We start from the raw sequence: 14085 nt of genomic DNA on the forward strand, positions 1-14085 counted from the left end.
TTATATAATTACATTTTATTGTTCATTTACTTTAAATAATTTTTTTTAATTTATTTTTATTACAGTAATTTTTATTCATTTATTTTTCTGCTATTTATGTTTTGAAAATCATTTATTTTATTCATTTTTATTATTTCATTCATATTCATCTATTACTTAACTTCATTTGATTTATTTTTTGTTTTAAATCATTTGAAATGATTCAGTTAATTTTCTGTTCACCATATCTGAACTCCCACTGTAAGTCTGCATGATAACAACATTATTCCGCTGATAGTTGTTTCAAGGTAATCTCCCAGCCATAGCTTTAAGCTCTATGCAGTCATGGAGGTCTGTTCTCTGTAGCCTGACCTTGAACAGTTGTTTCTGCCATCTTCTCACACTCTTTGAAGTCTAATACATAAATAAACATGCTGTGCTTAGTGTCTTCCTCTCCTTTGCTCTTCGGGCCAGTCTAGCCTAATCTGAGTCAGGTTTAACAGGGCCAACAACAGCAGACAAGTGGGATTTGTTACCACCTTTGTTTATAAGGGCGGTTTGTTTTCTTTTTGCGTTATAGACGAACCTGGAAACCTCATTTAGAGGGTATCATGTTCCCATCTTCCTCAAATCACCGAGTGAGAATAAAAAAAACAGCTACTGTGTCTTCTTGCAGAAAGAGCTGTTGAAAAATCATTTGCCACTGCAAAGACTGAACTGACATTTTGACATGTACTGTATATTGCTCTTTGAAGAAACATCATTTCTTCAAAGCACATGTGACTCTTCTGCGCTGCTGTTCTGAAAGTGCGATTAATCTGCACCTCTCTCTCATTTATAACAAGTCTTGCTGTGGCAGAAAGATGACCAGTCCATTTTTTATTCGGGCCAGAGCTGCAGACTTTTGAACCCAGCTCATCCTGACCCAGTTTCATTGGGTGGTAATTAGCAGCCCTCTGAAAGCTTTTGGGTTGGGCCAGAGAGATGATTTCAAACTGGAAAAGGTCACAGGTGTGTTGGGCAACCTTTTGTGCCTGTCAAGATGGAAATGTGTAGTAACTCCCAAGGGAGACACATATAAGTTTAATAGGGATTTGGTTTCCCCATTAAAAGCGGCCTCCACCATCCACAAGCCCGGGAATACTAACTCAATTTTTCCAGGGCAACATAATTGCAACAGACTCAAGTCTGTGTGTCTATTTTTACACAGTTGTGGATGCATGCAAGTATGAGTGGCTGTCTCTTTATTTCTTGCTTTCTGGTTTTACATGAATGTATTGATGGAGTTTATGGGGGAACTCATTATTATTTGACAATGAACCGCAAGAAGAACCACAAGAAGAGTTCATTTCTATAGCGTTATATTGCTGATGTTGTTTGTGTGTTTATATATTCAGTAATTTCATATTACAGAGCCGTTTTATCTGTTTTTCACCAGCCGTTCATGGGTGATAATTACTGCGACGCCATCAACAACCGAGCGTTCTGCAACTACGATGGTGGAGACTGCTGCCATTCTACTGTTAAAACCAAAAAGGTATGTTTTTTTTTTTTATTCTTTAGATGTTTAATTAGTCGATTACACTTCAATAACTGGTAAATAAGCAGAGTAAAATGCTGTATAATCTGCATTGTTACTACAGATTCAGACAGGGTAATACGTCTTACATTGTAATAATTATCTCCTTGGAGAGGAAACTTTTAAGGACACCCACAGAAGCGGGGGAAACTCTCTGAACCCTACCCACAATGCATTGTAGACACTGTAGATGAAGCACGCACATATATGTTTGGGTGTTTTTCCAAAGCCATGGCAACAAACGGTTGCATATAGCATTTCCATATGGACGTTCACCTCACTTTCCAACAAAGAGAAAGATCCGTGAGTTTAATCCCGAGGGTGGTAAATAGCCCTAGAAAGGCTTTTTCTGCACGCTTGTGTACTGTTCTTTTTCCAGTGGACTTGTCATCCTCTCACTTGATCCTCCCTTGCTTTTTCCTTGAGCAAGTTTTCCTGGCTGCCAGAGAAAGTGAACTTCTCTTTTGACAGACAAAGAATGAAGTAACTTCTCCAAAGTTGCAACAGCGAACTCTGGAAGCACACTGGATCGCTCTACCCGCGTGTGGTGCCAAAACAAAAAAAGTTGGCATGTGTGATGACGCATTTCCCGGCAGAGTACACAACTTGTTGTGAAAGGTCTAGAAATGGCAGTTGGAGCTGGACTCTTAACATTTAAATACGGCTGTAAATCATATAGAAACGTATAAACTCAGGGGGCCGTTTGCTTTGTCACGCCAGAGGATTACCCAAGCAAATAATAAAACTAACTGCACATCCTCCTCCTCTCAGAAGCTGAGCTGCTGACCGATTCATTGTCAGGCCTGAATTGTGCTAATAAGTGGCTGTAAACAAGGAGTTTGACTTTCTTTGTAAGTTTAGAACAAAAGAAATTTGACAGTATTCTTGTAGGAATTCTGAAAGGTTGCTGCCAAAAGCAAATAATTGAGTAAATTGCTCCGCCACAGGGTAAGTGCGTCTGCCCAGTGTAATTTTTGTATTTAGAAAAGCCAATAAATGCTTAATTTTCATCTTTGTCATGTCATTTTAAGGAGTTCTAGGGAGTAATCATGTAAATGCTTTCATTATGTAATGGCTATTGCGTCCACAGTTGACCCTGTGCTGAGCTCCACCTCTCTTGGCTGCGTTCTCGACCTCAGACAAGCTTTTTAGAGATTTCTGTGAAGAGCATGATTTTCAGTAAAATGTACTAATGAAATGGTACCAATTATTATTTTTTATGTGTACAGGAATGATTTGTGACATTGCAAGCATTTTTATCTGACTTTTTTTAAGAAACCATTAGACTATGCAATAAAGTTTCAACTGTAGCGATTTCAAATCAGAATTGAGGCAAACACTTCTCACAGTTAACTGAAAAGAGAAAGGACTCATTTGAAAGTGATTACTCTAAGTAAACAGAACTGTTCCTAACATTTCTACAATACATTCAATACGGCACTGTGAACTAATTACTATCCACACTACAATGATCTTGAGCGTTACATAAACGAAAACATGTTGACGTTTCCCTTGAAAAAACTAATAAGAGTTCGCACTGATATTCTTAATTTGGCAATGAGGGTGTCACGGATCGGCCAGACTCGGTCACCTCCCAATCACCGCAACCACCATCACCTGAGTTCTGAGCACCTGCACCTGTCACCAATCAAGCACCTCATTACCAGCCTGCATAAAAGCACACACCTCAGACACCCTCACTGTCCGGTCTCGTTTACACGTAGAGGACTCAATGGTACTATGGCTCCAGCCGTAGAGGCCGAGGCGGGGGCTGGATTATAACGATATAATTGATTATATCAATTATAACGAAAATGGCAGTTATAATTGCCAAGGTATGACTTGTCAGTAGCATTTTTAGAGATAATATCTGAACCTCCCAATAAACATATGCTTGTTTATGGCATGTTTATTGTGTGCTAAAGTTGTCATATTCTTATGACTTGTTTCTTCTTTGGCAGATACCTGTATTTTGATTTTATTATGTGTGGGAGCCGCAAAGGTATCATCTTCCTCAATGACCTAATAGAGGACACTTACTGTAGGTCAGGGTCATATCAGGTTATAACAAACAGCACTGAAACGATGTTTCGATTCCTTCCCCATTTGATTTGGTTGGTGTATTGGATTTAGTAAACACAGAATTAGGTGGCTTCCACTGGATCTGTGTGTCGTTTTCAGTGGTCTTTGGGATCTTTGGTGGGATGTTTTCATTGTTTCTTTGGAAGGACTGCGTGTTCTTCAATCCAGTGTTCCAATAACTCACAGTATACTTTGCTTGTATTTGTCAGAGCACTTGTCAGCCAAGGTCTCTTCCTCCCAAATGCACCATCAATAGCGAATAACTGCCCTCACAAGCCCCACAGAGCAATTAGGAAAAACTAACCGGGGCCTCTGACGTGCTACGAGCAGACAGAAAAGCAACATTGACACAAAGCATCCTATTAGTTTGTTGGACTTGAGGATGACCAGAATTTGAATCCATGCCTTGTAATGATGAGGTCTTCCATTTTAGAGGTGAGGTAATGACGGGAGAACTAAATTTGCTTCCAGTTGATGTTTAGTGGTGCCGCTAAACAATTTTCTACCAAAGGCCTCCAGATTTCTGTTGAACGCAGATCTAAAATGTGCCCCAATATAAATCCTTAGGTTATGAAACGTGGAATTGCACCCTATATATGAAACTACATTGCCTTACATTGTGTAGAGAGCACAGAGGAGTCGTATGGAAATGTGATTTTGGGAAAATTGTTGTAGGTCAGTTTTAGGATCTCAACTGGTGCATCCAACCCAAATGCAGAGTACATTAACTCACTAAAAATGCTTTGTTTGTGCATTGAATTATAGGCTATAGTCAAATTTCAAGAGACATTTACAAACCAAACAGTCAAACTACAGTATAAAGACAATGTGCAGCTGTATATGAGTATATTTTAGAGGACATTTTCTGTTTCTGTCTCAAACTGTGTTGGGCTGGCACTTGATGTTCCTTGTAAAATTTGAATTTTGAAGCAAAACCAGTCGAAAACCACTAAACTTCTTTTTACGTGACAAAAACAAACAATATCAAGTTATTTTTGAATGAGCTTCATTACATTGTTGTAGGCAATTGTTCAAATCTTCTTTTATTTAATACTGAGGCTACTGGAGGAATCTCAGTTCCTCTACCACTGTCCCAATGACATCAACACAGAAAAGGTCAGATGTTGTGAGAACATTCAGCGGTTGCAAGGTTTGCTGAAGGAAAAGAGCACTGACAGCTCAGCTTACTGTCAAAAGCTTCCTGCAGACTTCTCAACTTCACTTCTTTCAAGCTTATGTCACAGTTTGTCTGACTCTCGAGAAATGCTGATATTTATACTATCCAGATGTCATGGTCACAGGGGCATGAACTGAACATTAAAAGTAAGTTTGCTTGCATTGGCATCACCTAACATCAGTTTAGAAGTCGTTTATTTGGAAGCAAACAGCGTATTAATGGTAGCTGGACAAATTCATACTCTAATACCTTGAGTGGATAACTCATCCTGCACTGTTTGCTACAGATAGTTGGACTTAATATTATTCTAGCTTAATATTTCCATTTTAGAAGTAACAAATAGTGTAAAATCTATAATGTGAAAACAGTGTAAAACAAATATAAAGTAAAATTAAGTTAAAATGTCATAAAATAATAATGAATGTTATTATTTTAATCACTCCTTTTGGCTTTGGTACAATAACAATATGTAAGTTTTTGCAAAACAAAACATGTTTTCTCTGTAATATTGTGCTGAATATTCATCACTCATCGTATAATTATGCCTTTAAATGAGCTCCTTTTTTCTTTGCAGCGTTTTTATTATCATTGATGAACTATAATAGTTTTTTATTAGTTTTAATTTGTATATTTTTATTTTCATATCATTTTCTGTATAGTTTGTATAGTTTTTATTAATTTTGTTTCAGTTTTATTTCATTTAAACTTGATGAAAATGAGAATTGTTGCTTTGGCAATAAGATTTGTAAATGTTTTTTTTTTTTTATATTTAAATTCAGTTAATGTTTATTTTATTATTATTCTTTCTTTCTTTCTTTTCATGGTTTAAGTTTTAGTTCACTACAATAGCAATAAGGTTCTTAGCATCAACATTTTTGAAAACTCAGTTACAACTCAGTTTTGATGAAATGTTCACTTTTGTCTTTGAGCTGTACTGTTGTTGTTGAAACTTAAAGAAAAAAGGAACAGTATTTTTTCACGAAAGATTTTTGTTTTGCAGTGTTTTGTTTGTTTTCCCTGGAAACAATTCAGGGATGGCTGAGGGCAATGAAAACATTTTGAAGACACAGATACACACGCACACTTAACAACTGGAGAAGTGTTGGTCGGTTGTAATGAGGAGTGTGGCAATGGAGGGAATGTTGTCAGCCAGAGTTTGTGGGCACTATGAATGGACTAGATTTACAGTTGGGAAAATCCCCTACAGTGGATGGGGACACCAAAAGGAAAAGCCTGTGTATTTCACAGGGCAAGGAGAGGGCATTCCTTCCCTCAACGCTCCGAACACAAGAGATCCCTTGTTCCTCTGTACACATATACGCTCTTGCGTTCCCTCTTTTTTTCACTCTGCACTCACAGGGATCCAAGTGCGCCTTGCACTGATCTGACAGTGCACACATACAGTGGGTACGGAAAGTATTCAGACCCCCTTAAATTTTTCACTCTTTGTTATATTGCAGCCATTTTCACAGGGACTGAAAAGATGTCGCTTTCTGTTTGACATCAAAAGTAAAAACAAGCTGAGATGAGCATGTTGCGTTGTTAGTTGCTCATGTAAAATAGAAGTGCAGGTGTGGATCTCATTCTCAAAAATGTTTTCCATTCTGTGGGTACTTGTGGATATATGCAGTTGTTTTCAATGACAAACAGTGAATTAAAAACTTTTTTGTTTGTGTTCCAGCTCCAGTGTTCCGCATCCTCCTTTCCCCAATTGGTAGAACAGTTCGAACGAAATAACAGGATAATAATGTTATTTATAAAATGAGAGCATGCTGTGCTTTGGTCAGCGACCTCATTAAACCCACACACGCATTCAGCTTTCAGTATCTAATTTGTCAGAAGTGTAAGAATAGTTTTGACTGATGTTTGATAGATTACATCTCACCACAGTATCAACCAAGGTCAAGTGTAAGGACTTTTGTTATAGTTTGTTTCCCTTTTTTTTCATTCTTTGAACTGCTGACATTTACATTTATTCATTTGCACTATTAAAAGAAATTGAGCTTGTAAATTTAAAAAAGAAAGAAAGAAAAGATTTGTGTTGTAACAGTTATGTTCTTTTAGTTTCATTACCATAGACTTTTAGTTTGTTTCTCATCACTTTCCTGTCTCCTTTGTTCTAGTTTTCCCGCCAGCTATCAGTTACCTTGGACACTCATCAATCAGCACACCTGTTCACCCTTTAGTTTTCTATCACTGTGTATTTAAGTTCCTCTTTGTTCACTTTTAATTTGTCCGGTATTGTTTGTGCATCGCGCTCTGTCTCATGCCTTTGGCTTATCTACATCATATTTGTTGTTGGAATTTAATTTAAAAAATTGACTTTTTGTTATCATCTTTATCTTCATCTGCTTAAAACGTGACAGGAGTAGGTTTTTCAAGAAAACACTATTTCAGTCTTTCTCCTTCAAAATATTGTATTTAATTCATTATTGCTTGCTGTTTCTTTGTGGAATTTATAGACATATTTCAGTTTAGCAGATGCATTTTTCCAAAGCAACTGACAATTTGCAATTTATATAATATTTGCTGACAAATAGAGAATAGAAGATCTGAGATTGTTTTTTTTTTTAATTGCTCTTTCTTAATAACTTAATAGTTCACACAAAAATAGAAATTCTGTTGTCATTTACTTACCCTCACCATTTAAAATTAATCTGACTTGTGGAACACAAAAAAGATGTCTTTAAAAAAATTTCAGTGTTTGTTTGTTTGTTTGTTTGTTTTTCCCCAGTGTCCAATGTAGTTTGGACCCCAACATTCTTCAGTATGTCGTCTTTTATGTTCCACAGAAGAAGTCATACAAGCATGAGGTTGAGTAAATGATGGAAAATTGCTCATTTTTTGGTGAACTATCCCTTGGATCAGAATCTCTGAAATGCAATTAATAAAACACGTTGAAACCTTTTCTGCCGTCGTAACACTGCTATATTATGGTGAATATGATCATCACTTCAAGCTCTTGGACTCAACCCCCTTTGATATTTTGTCTGTGCCAGGTGATTCCATTCCCTATGTCATGTGACATTCGAGAAGACTGTGCGTGTCGGGACCCTGACGCCCAGGAGAACAACAAAGGAGTCCGCCACCGGTCCATTGGCTGAGCTTGATACCCCCTGTGGCACCCAGGGGGCCTGCTGGGAAACCATTCTTCTCTACATGCTGCTTATAAGAGGGCCTTTCCACTCACACCGCACTCCAACATGCCCTCGTTTCCTCATCAAACAGCAACAACTTAAGAGGGTATGACACTCAAAAACAAACAACCAATCAAACACATCAACAACAGGTTTCGCAAAGGACAAGAAGTGGAAGTTTTATGAATGACTTATGGCAATAGCAACCATAGATGTCATCAAACTAAAGCTCAAACAAGCCTGGGCTGACAGTTTTGTTGTTTTATGTTTGCTTTCATTGATCATTATTTGTAAAACGCAACCATGGTAATGTTGTTTTTATGTAAAGCCTGAGGAAGAAGGGGGGGAAAGGGAAAAATGCAGCTGTTAATGTTTGCCTGTAGTCAGAAAATGGGATGATTCCAATCGAGTCAAATCAAGAGCTCCAAACTAAAGCGAATCGATGAATGAGAGGACCTCTGATGTTTTCGTGATTCCCCTTAACGCCTGACCTCCGAGACTGTCTCGATGACAGTTTAGCCATTCACTGTGTCCTCGCATATCAAGTGTTCTCCGCGTTTTTATATTTATCAATTCAACTATCAAAGAGGAAATACCTAGAAATGGACCTTAATATCAAATCCAAATTTGTGTCACACGAATGGCTTGCACTCCTCTGAATGTTTGAGCTGCTCTTACTCACTACGAACAAAAAAATATCTGGCTGCCGACCTCAGAGCCTGTATGAAACATCGAGGGATGATGGGAACGTTTCACAATGCATAGGAAGATGTACGAGTGCAGCTGCTGTGGCCCTAAATCACCAAATCCTGTATATCAGCAAGAAATGCACAAATCTGATGCCGAAAAATCATCAGAGGAGGTGTTGATCCAGTGAGTTACATCCAGAGAGAGGGAGAGAGAGCTTGTGAAAGAAGTTGTGTTAGCACAGCTGTTGCTGCTAGTTTTGCTGCTGTGGCCATGCAGCCAATTCTGTCTATGGAGAGTTTGTAGTTTAATGCAAGTCTGCCATAGATTTTACCTCTGGTCAAAATGCAGTTATATCAGCTTTACATGAAATATATAAATATTCATATATATGCAAACAGCTTTATACATGTAGATTTACTAACAGGTTCCCCTCCCCTTCCCTAGGGCTGTCAAAGTTCACACAATAATTGACATAATGGTTTCATTCTGTTCTGTGTGATTTTCTAACAACTGATCTGAGCTGAACATTAGGAGCTAATTGGAATGGATCATGCAGCCGTGTTTCTATCAGTAAACGAAGAAAGATGTTGAATGGATAATTTATTTATAATCAGTCCCTGATGGGATGTTTAACAAAAGTTGTTTGCATGCTTGGTGAAATTTAATTCATCAAACCGAAATTCATCTTTTTCTTAAGAAAGATCAAATCCATTAAGTGCTATTCCATTCATGTTTCCTGTCCTGTTTAGTGCAGTTTAATAATGAATATTGACTATAGAATTTCTTTTTGAAATGAATTAAGAGCACGGTTGCATAAATTTAGCTCTGTCTGGTGTCATTATATAGACATATCATCCACATAAATTGCCGAACTCAAATACACATATTCTTTGGAACTGAATGCATTAATGCTATGCATTATAACTATGAAACATATTAGACTGATCATTTTAATAGATTGACAGCCTTGTTAGAGACACAATGGCCACTTGACTAAAAGAGAAATACAATTATATACACACTGACACAGCATATACCAGACATAATTAATAATTCAAATAAAATGGGCAGTCAGTCAGCATTTGCTTGTTGATGAAGACTAGCTAAAGGGCCTTTGTCAATCAGGATAATAACATTTTATTAGGAGCCAAGTGTTCATTCAAAAGTAATGCCAAATTATAAGAAAAGTGAGTAAAGTATTGACACAAAGAATGTAATTTAGGCTTCATTGTGAATATAATAAGCATTTAGCATCAAGGTGTTTGTGCTAGCTCAGTCTAATGTAGCATTATATTTGTAAAAGAGCGGTTAAACTATGTATAAAATAGATGAAATCATTTCAGGCTTACAGTCCACCATTGCAGTCCATTTCATCTGACATTTTGTTACAAAAATATCTCATTGGCAGATATGCCATCGGTGCTCCCCTTTTTATTTTTTGTGAAAAATAACTAACAATAACATTAGCGCATAACAGCAGTATATGTAACAACTGGCTTGAAGTTCAACACAATAGCAAATGTGTTATTTTATAGTAAGTGTAATAACAGGCATTGTTAAGATTTATATATACAGTATATGTACACCAGTGTAAAACTGGAGATTGGTGTGGTAGTTAATGGAAGTCAGTACGACCCCATTAAACACATTATCGTTTAATATCTCCACATTGGTTTACAAACCACTTTTAGAAAGTATAGAAACATCAAAATGACTTAGAAGCATTTATCAGCCACCCTCACAATCTCCCTGAGCTCTTATAAATACGTATAAATTACTTCTTTCTCATTACATTAGCAATGTAGCATAGAAAAAAAACAACAACTGTTGTGATAGCAGAAGTGAGGCTACTTATCAAACCAGCATATCCCAACAGGTTGTGTCAGCCCAGCCAATGATAAGAGGTTATTTCTATGGCATTAATGTCTAACGTTTTTCAGAAGTGAAGAGTTTAAGGTAGGAAGAGCCTTGTGTGTATATTTATATCTGGTGGTTTTGTTCAACTCTATCGCTGTCAATCAATATTTTTATCTTTGACCACAGTTGCTGCACTTGTCTTTGTACAGTTGTTTTGTCGATGAAATAGAAAAAAACAAAAAAGAAAGAAAAGAAAAAAAGTTTACCATAAAAAAGCTGCTATGGTCAAACAGGTTATCATAATTGTTAAATTAAATAGTCGTTTAGTGTATGAAATCATTTAATAGTACTTTATACTGTGTGTTGTTGTTTTCTTCTCTTTTCACTACCTTTGGTTAAAACGGTGAGATGTGTGTAGTCCAATTACAAATACAGATGTTAAAAACACAGCTACCATCAAAGGATATCCAAAGGAAAAAAATCTGACCTGCGAGAGACATGGCAACAGTGAGATGACAGAGTAGACTTATTTATTCAAGTACACAAGCAGCTCTATTGTCATTTCTTTCTATGTAATGATCATGTCATATTTAGTCTCTATAGACGTCTTTGTTCCTAGTATTAAACTGTATGCTATTATTGCATAGTAAATGCTAAAATACTGCTGCTTTTATTCAATTATCACTTGGAAAGAGTGCCTAGAACAAATACCAATATATGTGCAATCTTATGAACCAGTATCACGACCGGTTTCAGACATCACTGAAAATGGACCTTTACTGAGCATTGCCGTACATACAGTTCTTAACTGGGGTGTTGTACACAAACAGTGATCAACCTTTTCTGTCCTTTTTTGTTCCTGGAAATGTTAAGAAAAGCTGAATGCATTCTAACGCAATGTTACTTTTTTTTCTTCTGAAGCCATGAAAAACAAGATCAAATCAAATGAAGTTTGGTGAAACAGTCTACTGTAAACTTAACAGGATCTTTTTTTTTGCTGTACCTCATGCCTGTAATGTTTGCTGCTTACTTGTTCAGTATTTTAGTAATTTAAATCTCTTAGCAATATACAATGTTGTAAATAATAGAATTATTTATTAAGAATGTTGTCTTTTTTATTTATATTTACACAGTTCATCTAAGTTATTTTTATATGTCTCCAGTGTTACTTGGTGTGATCAAAAGTCTTTTTTCCCCCTTACTGTTTATTTCTCTGTCGGTTCCTCTGTTCCGGTTAGAAAGCTAAGGTCTGGCGTAAGAAATGACTTGTTTTCCCAGCCACTCAATTTGTATGAGTAATAAATAAAAGTCTCTAATGCACAAGGAAAATGTTATAGAAATGTCACCTTTGGAAAATCGTACAAAGCGTTCCTTTGCCGTATTGACTTCCACCCGTGTTTTAGATTCCATATGTTTGTATATTCTGGGGAAATTGGTCAGAAAGGTTCCGTTTCCAATTGCTGAGTAGATACATTGAACCGGTCTGGAGCCCTGAGGCTCGTGTGGTTTTGTGTAAATAGTAGAATAGGTGAGAGAAACTGAAAGACTGCTTGTGGTGGCTCAGCTGCTGATGTTTGGCCACGTATAGAAAGCTTCATGTATAGATTCCTTCTATAATCCAACGCGTGTCCCTACATTTTCATCCTCAACGCAGAAAGAGGCACGTCCTCATTACCGTACATGCAGACGAAGTTGTACCTCAGCAAATTAGTGTCCTATTTTGTACATCCAGTTTTGTGATTTAAAGGTTTCAACCTTTTTCAGATTTCCCTAGTGCTGTGTTTGCTTGAAGAATAGCCTAAAGGTCACTTTACATCATGGGATTTTTGCAGTAATTTCATTTTATACAGCTTCTGTATTTCCACACAGCTGTGTAGGTTTTGTACAGTGCTACCAGTAACATGACTGCACATCAATATTATGCCAGTTCAGCATGCTTTTCTCAAATCCCATACCCTGAAGATTACAGTTGCATGATCAAAACCATATTCCCAACGTCTGAGATGTAAAAATTTGATGGTGTGCTACTTACATCCGAGTAGTATAGCAAATTTAGATGTATTTATCATACGTTTTTTTGCAACGAGAGATAATCTACCCCATTATGTGTCTTTTGAGTATTCATCTTGTGTGCTGTTTTTATTGTTCTTTTCAAAACCTTTATATCTAAATCAAATATGTTACATGTTATTTGATATATATTTTTCCTGAGTGTTTCTTTTCGATGCCCTGCTCCATTTTGTGTCATTGTTTGGTCTCCAAATTTGCAAATTCTTCTGCGACTGCACTGACATAAAATCAAGACCAGACATGATGACAAACCTGTTGTTCCTTCCTGGTGTATCTCCAAACACAACCCTAAAAGGCTTGACCTCTTACACTGACGGTCTCCGTAAGCACTGGTTAGTCTCAATAAACCCACTTTGCTCAGTATACATACTAAATGCACTGTTTTGGGCACTTACCACAATATTATTTTAATAACCAATTGATTTGTACCATTTTTCATGATTATCTCTGATGTGAGCAGTTTGCCACTGTTGTTTGTTCATTTGTTTGTTTTCATATATAATATTGTGATATTATTTGTCACAGAGCAGACTAGTGTACTGTATATTTTCATGAACTCCTCAAGCATTATTAACAGTAAGTACATCAATGTTATTTTTCCTGATATGTATTATTTAGAAAATAAACACTGGTTAATGAAATGTAATTGTACCACTTGTGTTTAATTGCTTTGTGAAACCTGATGCAGACACTTATCCATAAAACTGCTCCTCCTGTAAGTATCTTTCTGAAATTATCTCTAAATATTGTAATGGGAAGTATTAAAAGAGCAGGGTTACTGTAACTCTAACACCTTTTGCGATTACCTCAAACATCTTTAGTCATTACAGTTTCAATTCAGTTTATAGTGTTATACATTTGGATATACTACATGAAAGCCAATGTTACAGTACATTCATAGCACTGCTGCATAATTGTATGGTATGTGATAAATGTAACAGTAAATGAAAAATATGTACAGTATATTGCATAATGGGCGTAGTGCACTTAAACCTCAGTTTATTCCACTGCATGTAGTGAAAGTCATCTTGGCACTGGAATATAATACAGGACTTGATTGGTCAGTTTAGGTGATGTCAAGAGTGAATTTCAGGCCAATCATGTTGTGGAATGCCAGTGTGTAATCCTGATTGAGAGGAAAAGTCTGATACAAGCAGCAGCTTTTGTACTTTTCTCTGTGCGAAAGGGAGATTTGAGCCTAGATTGACACAAAGGTCGTGTGTTATGCTCTCTTTACTCTGTCCAGTTTTTTCTAAACACAGGGAAAATGTGTTGAAGTGGTGAGACTGAGATTGAGGTAACTGAAAAATGTGACGGTCCTCTTTCATAAGCTGAAATGGTCACACTTTATTTTAAGGTTCAATTCTCGTTATTAACAAACCATTAACTACAACTTTTGCCTCAATACAGTACTAATTTGCTGCATATTAACCATAAGGTAGTTGTTAAGTTTATGTATTGGGTAGGATTAGGGATGTAGAATATGGTCATGCAGAATATGTGCTTTAGAAGTA

General features: G+C 36.7%; 1 protein-coding gene across 1 annotated transcript in view; it reads left to right on the forward strand.

Moving 5' to 3' along the window:
• The window catches only part of LOC107740823 (pappalysin-1-like), an 89360-nt gene extending 80134 nt beyond the window's left edge, over nt 1–9226 (forward strand). Inside the window, exons 23-24 of the mRNA XM_016553345.1 lie at nt 1418–1516; nt 7817–9226. Coding sequence (XP_016408831.1) covers nt 1418–1516; nt 7817–7921 — 204 coding nt within the window. The 3' untranslated portion in view covers nt 7922–9226. The remainder of the gene's footprint in view (nt 1–1417; nt 1517–7816) is intronic.
• The last annotated feature ends 4859 nt before the right edge of the window (nt 9227–14085 follow it).

This window comes from Sinocyclocheilus rhinocerous, unplaced genomic scaffold, assembly GCF_001515625.1.
Source record: "Sinocyclocheilus rhinocerous isolate Xijiao unplaced genomic scaffold, SAMN03320098_v1.1 scaffold2330, whole genome shotgun sequence".
NCBI lineage: Eukaryota > Metazoa > Chordata > Actinopteri > Cypriniformes > Cyprinidae > Sinocyclocheilus > Sinocyclocheilus rhinocerous.